This window comes from Alosa sapidissima, chromosome 13, assembly GCF_018492685.1.
Source record: "Alosa sapidissima isolate fAloSap1 chromosome 13, fAloSap1.pri, whole genome shotgun sequence".
Classification (NCBI taxonomy): Eukaryota; Metazoa; Chordata; class Actinopteri; order Clupeiformes; family Clupeidae; genus Alosa; species Alosa sapidissima.
The window spans coordinates 4,185,400-4,198,147 of NC_055969.1; the positions used below are offsets into that span (position 1 = coordinate 4,185,400).

Consider the following 12,748-nt stretch of genomic DNA (forward strand, 5'->3'; position numbering starts at 1 on the left):
TGGCCTTGGTCTCCGTTTTTTTGCACAGTACTGGTGGAAAGTGTGGGTGTGTGTGTGTGGGTGGGTGTGGTGCCCCCAGAGTGAACGTGTGTGCATGCTTTTTGATGTGATTTGTATTTTTTTTCTTTATGTGAAGGAGTTATCCAACCTGAGCAGTTCCTCAGTCAAAGGCTCTCAGTGTTTAATAGCAGCTGCTGCTATATATGTATATGAGCAAGAGTATAGGTGCTTGTTTGTAAGTGGGTGTAAATGAGAGAGAATTTACTGTTATTTATGTCTACTTGTTCCATACATTTTCTACTATGGTCATTTTGGTCTGGACTCACTATTAGATGTTTGTGTGTTCATGTGCGAACAGATTGCCATGAGTGCCGCTTCAGTTTGCGTGTGTCTTGTGTGTCTGTCTGTAGTCTAAAGGCAGAATACCAGGCAGCAGTGCTGTCTTGCACTGTTGCCTGAGTTGATCCCTGCCCTGAGTTAACTATGGGATAGTGGTCCAAAGGGTGCCCTCTGAATTGCTTTCTGCATCACTGGCTTTAATATGGGAATCAAACTTAGGCATGCTGTGTTTATTTTCTTCTACTTCTCTATACTACTTCTCAATACCCATGTCCCATGGTAATGTTAATTCTTTGGACCTTCAAATCCATTTTGGGATGACGACGTGAGGTGACCGGCCTTGCAGTGAAAGAATGAATGTATGGCATTGGTCATGGTCATCCTGAACTACAATGTACTGTAATAAGGTTACTTTGCCACTAGGCGACGCGTTTCCAGTTATAAACACAAGCAGTATTAAGAGTATTACCTGAAATCCCGTGTCCCTTGTACAAGCTCCAATTTAACTCCCCAAATACCTGAACAACAAGATGTTACAGGGGGAAAAGTCACGGTTTCGCATTTGTGTGCAGTGACTAAAGGTGAAAGTACAAAATGTTGCATCAGTAAGGTTACATTTTAATCGAATGTGACAAGTCTTAGATCACGCGCTGCTCTGGATTGGTTCAGCTCGGGAGATACCCGGATTGGGGACGGACGGTGCACTCTACCGTGAAAGAAGTCGGCATGGATGTTTTGACAGACTCTGACGTGCAAAGGGCAAGTATTTTTACTTAATTTGCAAATTTCAAACAAAACGGTCGTAAATTGGTTGTCGGTAAAGTTTTTGGATGAATGGCAAAGACGCAGTTCGTGTATTTTCGTCACGTCTGGTTTGATCATCACTTCTAACTAATCACACCTAGACAGTGGTGTCTGGTACCTGGGCTTCATCAGATTGGCTTCCCAACAAATCCACTGACAGCTGTTTCTGGAATATCTCACTATTTCACAAAAATAGGCCAATGCAAATTGGACTTGTTGCACGATCGGTTGCTTTGCTCTGACTTGCTCGCATGAGGGGCGTGAGGGACATTACGTAATAGCCTAAAGAATGGCAAGAAATGACGGTATAGGCTTACATGTAGAACAAATCTCAGACTCACATAGGCCTGCTTAATGTCAGTACCATGAGCATTGTAATAATTGAAGTCATTGCGTTTATTCGCTGAAAGGATTTTCATGCGGAGAAGAGTTGTGTGATATGAAGGAACCTTTCAGTAAAATATGCAATAGGCATTCATATTATTTTTTACAAAAGGAATGTATTTCTTATTTTATCACTTTTTAACATGTACATTCATGAGATCACATCAGAGCTAATTTGCCATATGTAGTTTACTGTGTATCTGTGAACATTAAATGTAAACTGATATTATTCTGTTAAGAACCATGAACATAAACATAAAGCCATGTGATGTGAACGTGACAGAACCCTCCCTCCTATGTCTCAAAGCTTTTTTATATTGTTCATCAACTTAAACAGCAGTATTTGCTCAGTCAAAGACAAGTGTTTAGGCCTAAAACAGTTTTATTCTTTTATTGTTAAAATTTTCCACTAAAATGTAACATTTGCCATTCATGATTTATGTTCTAAGAGTAGCTCCAAATCAACTGATAGTGATTCTGTGGCATTGGTATGACAGTACCAGGATGATGGCTACCTCGTCCTGGAGGGCTTTCTGACGGAGGCTGAGTGTGACGCTCTGCGGGCAAGGATGAAGGATATCGTGGAGCAGATGGACGTTCCACCACACTGCCGTATACAGTTCTCCACCAATCAGGAGGAACAGCTGAAATCCCAGGTATACACTCACATGTACTCATAATTGATAACCTAGCATTTTCGTGTTTGTGTTTGTGTGAGTGAGAGAGACAGACAGACAGACAGACAGAGATAATGAGAAAGAGAAAGAATGAGTGTTGGCTGACAGTGGGAGAATTTTCATCATCACTTACAGGAGGATGTTTTTGTTTGTAAACATTATGTTTCATGCTTCTCATATGTTCACACTGTCTTCAGATGCAGGTAAGAATTCGTAGTTAGATCTGTACAACTTATTATCTTTCCCAGTCAGATACCACGCTATTCTTCAGTGCTTTACTTGTGTGGTCCTAGCCCTCTTAAGATACCCGAATATATAGTTTGTCCCTGTAAAGTGGTTTTGTATTGCCTCCAGTAACTGTGACTTCCCTCCTTTTCCTTTATGTACACCACATCTATTTATCCTTATCTATTCCTAGCCTTTCCTTACTCTGCTAGAAATACATCAATAGTCGCTCAGTTACAGACTGAATATGGGGCGAGCGTATGGAGAAAATCAGAGGAGCGTGACTAATCAGTGGAATTGCTCTGTGCATTTGTGGGAAGAATAGGGGTCATACTTTGGGCACTTGAGGTGTAATGATATTGCAGCTGTGAGGTCCTTTGTTGAAATGACCCTGTGTGACCCACACAAAATGTGTGTGTGTGTGTGTGTGTGTGTAGGGAAGCGCTGACTATTTCATCACAAGTGGAGATAAAATCCGTTTCTTCTTTGAGAAAGGAGTGTTTGATGACAAAGGTTTGTACACATCAGAATTTCATATTGCATTGCACTGATACGGCACATTGACAGCTATAACAATGTGGATAGATTTTCACCAGCTAAAAAGGCAATTTTAAGTATGATGTTCAGGCTTAGGGTTGCTTGACTGTAGGAAATCATAAAATCATAAATTGGTAAAAACTCTTAAAAAATGAGTCATGCCCTTGTACTCTGATGTGAGCTGTATTACTATAATAATTGTCCTTGTGGTATTCAGAGTATGTTTACAGTAGATTAAAACTAGACCAATCTGTTTAATAAAAAATAAAATTAAAGGTTGTTTTTGTTGTGATCATAGGTGAATTTATTGTCCCAAAAGAACGTTCCCTGAACAAAGTTGGACATGGTGAGCAAGTATTTAAATCACTTACTCACAGTTTTAAAGGAACACGCCACCCAATGTCAGTAGTAATATATGTTCTTACCTTAACTTTCACGATGTTTCATAGAATTCCGCTTTGCTGCAAACGGCGGAAAGCATGGCTGGGATCTACAATTAGGTGTTAATTAATATTACTACGCTAGGTAGAAGTACTCCCAAGTGCTATTGCGCCACACATTGTAGTTCTCCTGTTTATTCGTTTGGAAAATCACCACGTTTCATGTTGTGTGACCTTACACATTTTTATCAACTACTCGTGCAACTGTATTTAAGTAGGGAAAACATGGATGTTTTTGATTACTGCTATCTCCCTCCCTCTATGGCTACGTCTGAGCCCGCTAGCATAGCAACATGCTAACACATTCGCGCCGCGCACTAGAGCGTTTGAGTGCATATACTGACACGGGAGAGGTATGACTCAACTCGTGAAAGTTAAGGTAAGAACATATATTACTACTGACATTGGGTGCCGTGTTCCTTTAAGAAAATAACAAAATCTTTGCAAAATGCATACATATACACTTAACCACTTCCTTTATCATGAAGACACACCAGATATAATGCCCTTCCTTTACACGTCATTCATTCATTGCACTGTTCACATTATTTTGCCTGCATGTGTTTGTGGTTTGTGTTTTTGAGAGTGTTTTGTCTCCTCTAGCCCTGCATGCATATGAACCACTATATAAAAGGATCACCCATTCAGAGAAAGTCAAGGTACCGATGCTTTATGAAACTTTACAGATTTACAACACAGCCACAGGAGTGCAACTGCACAAGAGAACAACAGAACTGTCTCTTACAACTTTACCGCAAACTCAAATCATCCCCTTGGAATTATAAGGTTGTGAGTTAGTAGTTCTGACATATTGTGCTTCAAAGTTTTAGAATTCCATAGAGTTATAAGTGGAACAAACCTCTTTAGATATAATGTCCTAAAAAAATGAATACAATAACTAGAAACACCTCACCTCACCTTCTTAAATTCCCAGATTACGAATATGTAAATTTCGACAAAAATGTCAGAACTTTATAATTCTAAGGGGACAAAATGGCAAGGTTCAACATGCACAGATAAGACATTCTTCTCATATCTGCATAAAGGATCTTGTAGACTCTTGAAATGGTGATTAGTTGTTTGTCTTGCAGTGAAAATGGAATGACAAATGTGGTGTCATTTAACTGTCCTTAGAACCTTGACTGATGATTTAGCAATGTGGCATGACTTTTAACTGCACGGTGTCACAGGGTTGCTTAGCGCAGCTCAGTAGCACCTATTGCAATGAAAGCATAACACTATGTATAAAGTGCTGTGGTCCAAGGTTGCCATGAACCACATACCACAGAGAAGTGGCTCTTGTTTGAGCAAGTGAACAAATAACCCAAATAAGTGCAAGATCGATACCAGTAACAATATAGAACATAAACTAAAGAATCATTGATCAATGCATTTTATATGTACAGTCAATGTGAATGCATAGCATGCCATTAATTAGAGATAGCCATGCCCTCTGGAACAGTCAATGTCCTGTAAGTACAATAACTAACACATTTTCATACAGGGTTTGGCAAAGAAGTTAGGACTGCAGAGTCCCGTCATCCTGCAAAGCATGTACATATTCAAGGTAAAGTTGATATGTGGTTTGGTTTGATGTAATGTAATGTACATCAAGCCTACACTGCCGTTCAAAAGTTTGAGGTCACTTAGAAATTTCCATTCCACTTCATTATAGACAGAATACAGTTGAGATTAGTTGCATTTTTTTTTCAGGGCAGCAGTTTTCAGATTACATGTGAATGTGCTTACATAATTGCAAAAGGGTTCTCCGATGTTTTCTCAGTTAGCCTTTTAAAATGATATCAGATTAGTAAACAGAATGTGCCTCTGGAACATTGGAATGAATGGTTGCTGATAATGGACATGTGTATAATATTTATGTAGATATTGCATTAAAGATCAGCCATTTCTGTCTACAACAGTCATTTACAACATTAATGATGAAAACAAAACAAAACACGTGACTCCAAACTTTTAAACGGTAGTGTATACTGTACTACATTTGTTGAACTTCTATCTGTATATATTTCAGCAACCAGGCATCGGAGGAGAGGGTGAGTGAGAGGACTATCTAGCAGACACACAAAGACACACATGCATATAGTCCAAGCTCAGCACAGACAAGAAGACATTTCTTGCTGAAACATGTTCTGTGGGAATACCTGAATTGATATGTTGGGTTTGTGTTGCCATAGTTACACCGCACCAGGACGCCACGTTCCTGTACACTGAGCCACTGGGTCGGGTCATGGGTCTGTGGATCGCTCTGGAGGACGCTACACTCGAGAACGGCTGCCTGTGGTTTATTCCGGGATCACATTCCAGTAAGCACTATACACAAGCACAAATCTAGAAACCACCTGTTGGGCCTTTCACAAATTGTACAATCACAATATAGTTCCTGGAATCATATAGACATGGTCATCTGGGCAGCCGTGGCCTACTGGTTAGCACTTCGGACTTGTAACCGGAGGGTTGTTGGTTCGAACCCCGACCAGTAGGCACGGCTGAAGTGCCCTTGAGCAAGGCACCTAACCCCTCACTGCTCCCAGAGCGCCGCTGTTGTTGCAGGCAGCTCACTGTGCTGGGATTAGTGTGTGCTTCACCTCACTGTGTGTTCACTGTGTGCTGTCACTAATTCACGGATTGGGATAAATGCAGAGACCAAATTTCCCTCACGGGATCAAAAGAGTATATATACTTATATACTTACTTATCTGGATCATTTTAGGTCATAACTTACATACAGTAAGTACTATATGTTCATATGTATGTATTAAAAAGTCCTATATTATTGAACCCAATACCGTAATTTCCCAACTATTATTTGCGGCTTATACATAGATTTTGCTAAATTTCTTCAGCTATGAGATTAATACACGGGGGCAGTTAATATGGTATTAATATGGTTTTGTTTCTTTTAACTTGCATAAAACACTGTCCTGTGGCTTATACACAATGCGGCTAATACACAGGAAATTACTGTATGTTATGCTGCAGTCCTTTCAGAGAGTCTACACAGAGCTGAATGTGATGTTGGGTTCTTGTGTGTATTAGATGGGATCAGCCGGAGGATGGTGCGGACTCCTAAAGGAACCTTTCCTTTGACAGATTTTGTGGGTTGTGAGCAGGAGTATGATGACAAGCTCTTTGTTCCTACACCAATCAAGAAAGGTTTGAATGTGTGTGTGTGTGTGAGAGAGAGAGTGTGAGTGTTGCTTTGTAATTGTGTCTGGCAGTGCTGCTCTTAACTATCCTGTGTCCAAAAGTGCACATATAGAGTATCATCATAATCTCCTGTGTGTGTGTGTGCGTGTGTGTGGTGTGTGTGTGTGTGTGTGTGTGTGTGCGCAGGTGGCTTAGTTTTGATACATGGAGAGGTGGTGCACCGCAGTGCTCAGAACAGCTCCTCTGACTCACGTCATGTCTACACTTTCCACATGATGGATTCTCATGAAACTCGCTGGAGCCCTGAGAACTGGTAAGAGCACACAGCATAGCTCTCTAAAGCAGGAAGCCCATGGAAATGGCGGTGGGTTGATCTAAAAAAAGCATTTCTTCTTTACTAAAGGAGTTATTTGTTGTGTTCCACTCCTTCTGTTCTCAGGTTACAGCCAACAGAGGAGCTGCCATTCACCCCACTGTACACTTAGTCATTCATACGTCAACTGTTACACCATGCAACCTCAGTACACCCACTAACCTCAGGTGCTACCAGCAGAACCACTAGACAAATAATGCACACAAAAACACATTGCTCACACACATAGTTACAGTCATACTCATATTCTCTGTGTTATATGTGAATAAAATATCCTTTTTTGAGAAACGGTGTGTTTGTTTTTCCATGAAACATAAATATTTGTAACATTTAACAAGCTTCAACAGTTTCAGTCACAGCTAGGGCAAGGACATTGGTCTTAACGGATTAGAGACAGACTGAAGATTGTCACCACCTCAACGCTAGCTCAACTCCAGACATACAAATGTCCTGTTTTCAAAGTTGAAAACTGAAAGAAAAAAAAAACTGAATTGAGCTGGAAAGTCCCTCGTCATCATTGGCTAAATATGTGGACTAATCCAAACTCTGGCAAGCACACACTGAGTAAAAGAAGAGTACTGTACGGTGTGTGTGTGTGTGACCTTGAAAGGAAGAATTCATACAGTCGGTGGCCTTCATGCTTTACTGGATGAAAGCCCAGGTTTGGGTCTTTTAGTCTAATTATGGATTTGAAGTCGGAGAGCATTTTGTTTCCAAATTCACCTGTGATTACAAAGTATAAGGTGTTTTGGAAGGGCAACATGACTACTGTATGTGTGTGTGTGTGTGTGTGTGTTAAAATCATGAGAACATCATGTGCTGTGCATAAATGTTTGCGTACTGTGTGTACAATAAAGACACGTTAGAATTTTTTTTATCCTTTATTCGGCATGCCTGCTTACCCAGACATGAGGCAGAGCTTTGTATTATTACATTGGAGTACATCAAAGTACTGCATGCTGAGAGCATTCACATCCCATAATTACTGTCCACCTCTCTCCATAGAGGGGACATAATGGCATGCCTGGTTTGTCACGGAAATAGGTGGTAATTGGCAGAAAGTGGGCATAGCTGGTGTCAGGAGCGAAATGCTGAAAAAGGGGGCTGAAATATAGCTACCTGCCGAAGTGGTGGATGCGGAGAGCCCTGTTGCTTGGTTACAGTTGATAACGGCAACAGAGCTCTTTTTAACAAATGCCTCCAGCCCCAATTATTTTTATAGCACTCAGCCACAACCACACTGAGGTGGAGTAGCATGAGACAGTGAATGCTTGTGTCAGGGAGATGTAGAAATCAAACATTATGGGTGGAGAGAAGGAGCCAAGATAGTCATGTCAATTCATTCAAAAAGAAAACTCCAAAATTTTCACAGACCTCATGATTGTGTCATTCCTCAGGGTCAAATCAAGGGAGGCTTGTGGTAAAGGATAAAAGGGAGTAGGTGATTGTTCACGAAACTAAATCAAAACAAGGGTACTATTTTAATTTTCATCTACACAAAACACTGCAGTCATTTGGGATCATTTCCAGTCTTTAAATAATAATAATAATAATAATAATAATAATACAAAAACACTTCAACATCTTTGTTTTTACAGTGACAAAATATCCCAGAATGCACAGCACACTGATGTGGTTCGCCACATACACACACACACACACACACACACACACACACACACCGGCATGATAAGTTTCGTCTGTTTACATTAGTAACTCTGAGACGGTGTGGGTTGGTTTTTGTGGCCACTGCTGAACAGGGACATTGTTCAGTCTGACCACTGAGGTCAACAGGGGGACAGGCACTGCCTGGAAATCCCGCCCGCCCCATTTCTGTGGTTTTTCATACTGGTTTGGGATCAGCCTTTTCTTCCATCCACACTATTACCCCCCCTACATCAACAATCTACCGAACAACAAACACAGAACCAACAACTATATGCAGAGGACTCTGACCATACCTTGGGTTGGCTTATGTTCTCTCAACTTCACAACTAGTACCATCTAATGTCTATGAAACATGCAGATTATCTACAGTAGTAATTACACAAGGCTAAAATCACCAACACCAGAGAGCTGCCAACTGCTGGTACGTTTGGAGGCAAAGGTGCTGAAATGAGTTCTGCCCATGATACAGATTAAAAAAAAAAACAGACTCTAAGGCAAACATGTTGTTTAGTTTGTTGAAACTGATACTAGAAAAAGGCAGGACGAGTTTTGAGTTCATTACATAATTAGATAATGGTATGATTAGTATTAATCAGATAAAAGTAGTATTTCAACTGAAACAAAAACAAAAACAGACAGAAATAAACAAGCAGGTAGTCAACAGTCCAGTGTTCTTCGTAGGCAAATGTAAACGCTGGGCTTGCATTCGAAATGAAGGTGTGAGGTCACCAGGGCGGATGAATGCATATGTTTGTACAGCTGTAGTGTGATGTGAGTGATAATAAGGGATTATGGAGATGAAAGAGCTATTTCAGCCCTCATACCATAGCCCTGTTGTCATCAGTCTCTGTCAGCAGGCCAGAGATGAATAATGGATAGTGTGATAAATTAGAGCAAAAGATCATTAGAGCTGATTTGTCGTCCTCTTCTTGACTGCCCAGCTGCTGCCTGCTCTTGCTTGACAGCACAGCCCTTGAAACACCCCAACAGGGAGAGTTCTGTGTGTGTGTGTGTGTCTGTGTGTCAGTGACTGTCCTTGACTGTCCAGGCTGTCTCAATGTCTCTGTGTGTAGAAATGACAATGGGTGTAGGATGAAGTATGGCTTTACAATTGTATGATTATGGGTGTATGTGTGTGTGTGTGTCAGTGTGTCTTTGTGCTTGTGTGCTCTCATAGCAGCAACAGTATGTGCAGATACAGCGGCAGCAGCAGGTTGTCAATCTGTGACGTGTAGGCCTCTAGCATGGCCACTGTGGTGATGGAGCCCACCACCCACGAGTAGCTGGCATTTAGGTTCAGGCTGCCGTCGGCCAGCAGGAAGATGGCCACGGCAATGACTTGGGCGAAGACCGAAGTGGCCGTGCCCTCCATGGTCTTTTTGGTGCCGGGCCAGCGGATCTCCCCGACCGAGCTGCCGAACACGGAGGCCACGGCGTCGCCCACGCCCACCGAGAGCACGCCGGCGTAGGGGAGCAGGCCGCCGGCGCCGGGCAGGCCGCTCTTGGGCACGCAGGGCCCCGGGGTCAGCCACAGGGGCAGGGACACCCCGACCAGCAGGTAGATGTGGGTGAGCACCAGTGGCCCGCTGTCCCGCTCGTCCAGGAAGTGCGTGAGCATCCGGCGCAGGTGCGGCCCAAGCGGAAGGATCCGGAAGAAGCGCACAAACTCCAGGAAGAGGAAGGCGCCCAGGCAGCCGGCCGAGGCCAGGTGCAGCAGCGGCCGGTCCAGCACCAGCCCCGGCACGAAGGTCAGCACCGTGAACACATGGAAGGCCTTGCGCACAGCCGTGGACGCATGCTCCTTCTTGCCACCCGACGAGCGCCGCTGGCGCCGGTTCTGGTGCATCACCACGGCGACAGCGGCCAGCGCCAACAACGCCCAGTAGCCCAGCAGCCACGGCCGCCGGCTGTCCACCGCCAGGAAGTAGATGACCCAGGCGATGGGGTGCGTGTTGGTCAGCAGCGAGAGCCAGGGCAGCAGCAGCCCCAGGCCCAGCACGGCCGTCAGCACGTGGAAGAAGAGGGAGCCGGCCCACGAGCCGGCCTCCAGGAAGAGGAAGAGCAGGGCGAAGATGACCCCCAGCATCAGGCAGCCCACCACCACCACCGGCAGGTAGTACTGCAGGGGTTCGGCGCGCGTCTCGCCGGCCGTGCTCAGTGACCGCTTGATGAGCTGGTTGATGATGACGCTGAGGGCGGCGATGACCAGCAGCGCCTCGCCCGGCGTGAAGCAGCGCGGCAGCAGGTAGAGCAGGATCAGGCTCAGGTAGACGAAGATCAGCAGCACCTCCAGCACCTCGATCACCTCCGAGACGGTCAGCGTGTGCTTGGTGCAGTAGAGGATGGCGCTGCTGGCTATGCCGGCCACCACACACGTGTTGGTGGGTACGGGCCGCGTGACGCCCAGCGCGATCAGGGAGACGAACAGCGCCAGCATCATGCCCGTCACCGCCACCACCAGGGCGAAGCGCTCCATGTGCACGTTACCGGCCTCGATGCAGCGGCCGCGCAGGGCTAGGCCCAGCAGGGGCATGACCATGCTGGCCGGCAGGACGCCGCTGCTGGCGCCCGAGCGGAACTGGAAGACGGCCGCGCCGGACCGCAGGAGCCGGTCCCACTTGTGCTGGACGTAGAAGGCCTGGATGGCCAGGGCGATGCAGCACCACGACAGCGGTGTCCACACGGCGGTATGCACGAACAGCACCATGGCGAACACCACAGCCGACTCTACCAGCACTGGATTGGTCTGCATGGCTCAGGAGGCAGGGGGAGAGAGGAGAAAGAGAAAGAGGAAGAGAGAAAGAGAACTAGAAAGCTATAGAGAGAAAGGAGCTGGAGTTTAACACCAACTCGGAGAAAGAGAGGTGTGCGGTCATCAAATTTTCACACAAGGACATGCCAGGACCCAAGTCACATCTGTGAAAGAGAGGAGTGAACAGCAGAATGTGAGATCATCCATTTCACATAATCACAAATCAATAGCAAAAATCATTGCTAACCATAAATACATTCTTAACAAACTGAACACTTTTATAATTGTCCGCAATCACAATGCTGACCTTAACTCAAAGAATGCAAGAGGACAATTAAGCAATGCAGCACATACTTGCGAAAGTTTAATGGCCCCTGCGACTGCTGCGACCTCTAGTCAGACTGCACTTTGACACAGTGAGCGCCAACACCCAGGGGTGCCTGCACGTCAAAGGGAAAGAGTAAACCCTGACTTTTAAACATATCGGGTTCTAAATGTGTTTTTAAATGTGCTCAGCAAACCAAAATGCGGATCACCACATTGAATATATATTAACACATAACATCCGTCGCCACTTGACCACTATCCGCCGTAGCATGCCTAATGGAATATAATGTTGAAAGTAGAGCGTAAAAAGAAAACAGTCAAAATTTAGGAATAATGCATTCAAACAGAATTGCACTTCAGAGGCATAAAAGGTTCGGGAAGAAGAAGCAGTAGTTCCACATCAATGCGTAGCGTAAACAATGCATAGCCTTGCTAGCCAGCCTATTCATAAAACAGATCTTACGGATGCTTTCATTCATTCTTGAAGACATCAAAGAGCTGACAGAAATATCACACATGGTATGGAAACGTATGAAACTCCATTCGAGAGGATGACCAATTATATTTATACCAATTATACCAATAATATCAACGGTAATGTAACGGACCTTAGTCCATTATCCCCGAATAATGGAGTGTCATTTCTGAGGGTGCCAAAAGGAGCAGCTGGCTGGCCACCACTGAATGGTTGAGGTCTGTGCGAGCTCAGCACGCAGCAATGAGAAACCTAGTACACTTTACAAAATGAATTTCAAAGAAAAGGGCGTACTTACCAAATACATAAATTCACTAATTCAGTTAACGGCAGGATTATGTTATCTACTGTCCATTCAAGCTAACTAATATTTCTCTCGATCAGCTGGCGAACTTACATCCGCACGGAGGTAGCCATATTTGACAGCTATATCACGTGGTATTCTGAAGGCATAATATGAATACCTGAATAATTTGAATAATGTATATTTTAAACGATATCAAAAATATATAGAGTACTATATATGACACATATTTACTAAAATGATGCCCCAAGTAATCCACCATATTTATTTTAAAA

At 43.9% G+C, this 12,748-nt stretch overlaps 2 protein-coding genes across 3 annotated transcripts; one reads left to right on the forward strand and one right to left on the reverse strand.

The window, feature by feature from the left end:
- Positions 1 to 132: 132 nt before the first annotated feature.
- On the forward strand, positions 133 to 7,235 carry phyhd1 (phytanoyl-CoA dioxygenase domain containing 1). The gene is made up of 11 exons (XM_042058420.1): positions 133 to 1,098; positions 2,025 to 2,183; positions 2,867 to 2,942; positions 3,265 to 3,312; positions 4,010 to 4,065; positions 4,911 to 4,973; positions 5,439 to 5,460; positions 5,602 to 5,730; positions 6,464 to 6,580; positions 6,761 to 6,887; positions 7,014 to 7,235. The coding sequence occupies exons 1-11, from the start codon at positions 1,066 to 1,068 to the stop codon at positions 7,057 to 7,059; spliced, it is 876 nt and encodes a 291-aa protein (XP_041914354.1). The 5' UTR covers positions 133 to 1,065; the 3' UTR covers positions 7,060 to 7,235.
- A 596-nt stretch (positions 7,236 to 7,831) lies between these two features.
- Positions 7,832 to 12,572, reverse strand: dolk (dolichol kinase). 2 transcript variants are annotated; one of them, XM_042058416.1, is made up of 3 exons: positions 12,468 to 12,572; positions 11,722 to 11,807; positions 7,832 to 11,531 (listed from the first exon to the last, which is right to left on the reverse strand). In XM_042058416.1, exon 3 carries the CDS (start codon positions 11,365 to 11,367, stop codon positions 9,787 to 9,789), a length of 1,581 nt encoding a protein of 526 aa, XP_041914350.1. In that variant the 5' UTR covers positions 11,368 to 11,531; positions 11,722 to 11,807; positions 12,468 to 12,572; the 3' UTR covers positions 7,832 to 9,786. The 2 variants fall into 2 exon arrangements, with proteins under 2 accessions (XP_041914350.1, XP_041914352.1); XM_042058418.1 differs by lacking the exon at positions 11,722 to 11,807.
- Positions 12,573 to 12,748: the final 176 nt, after the last annotated feature.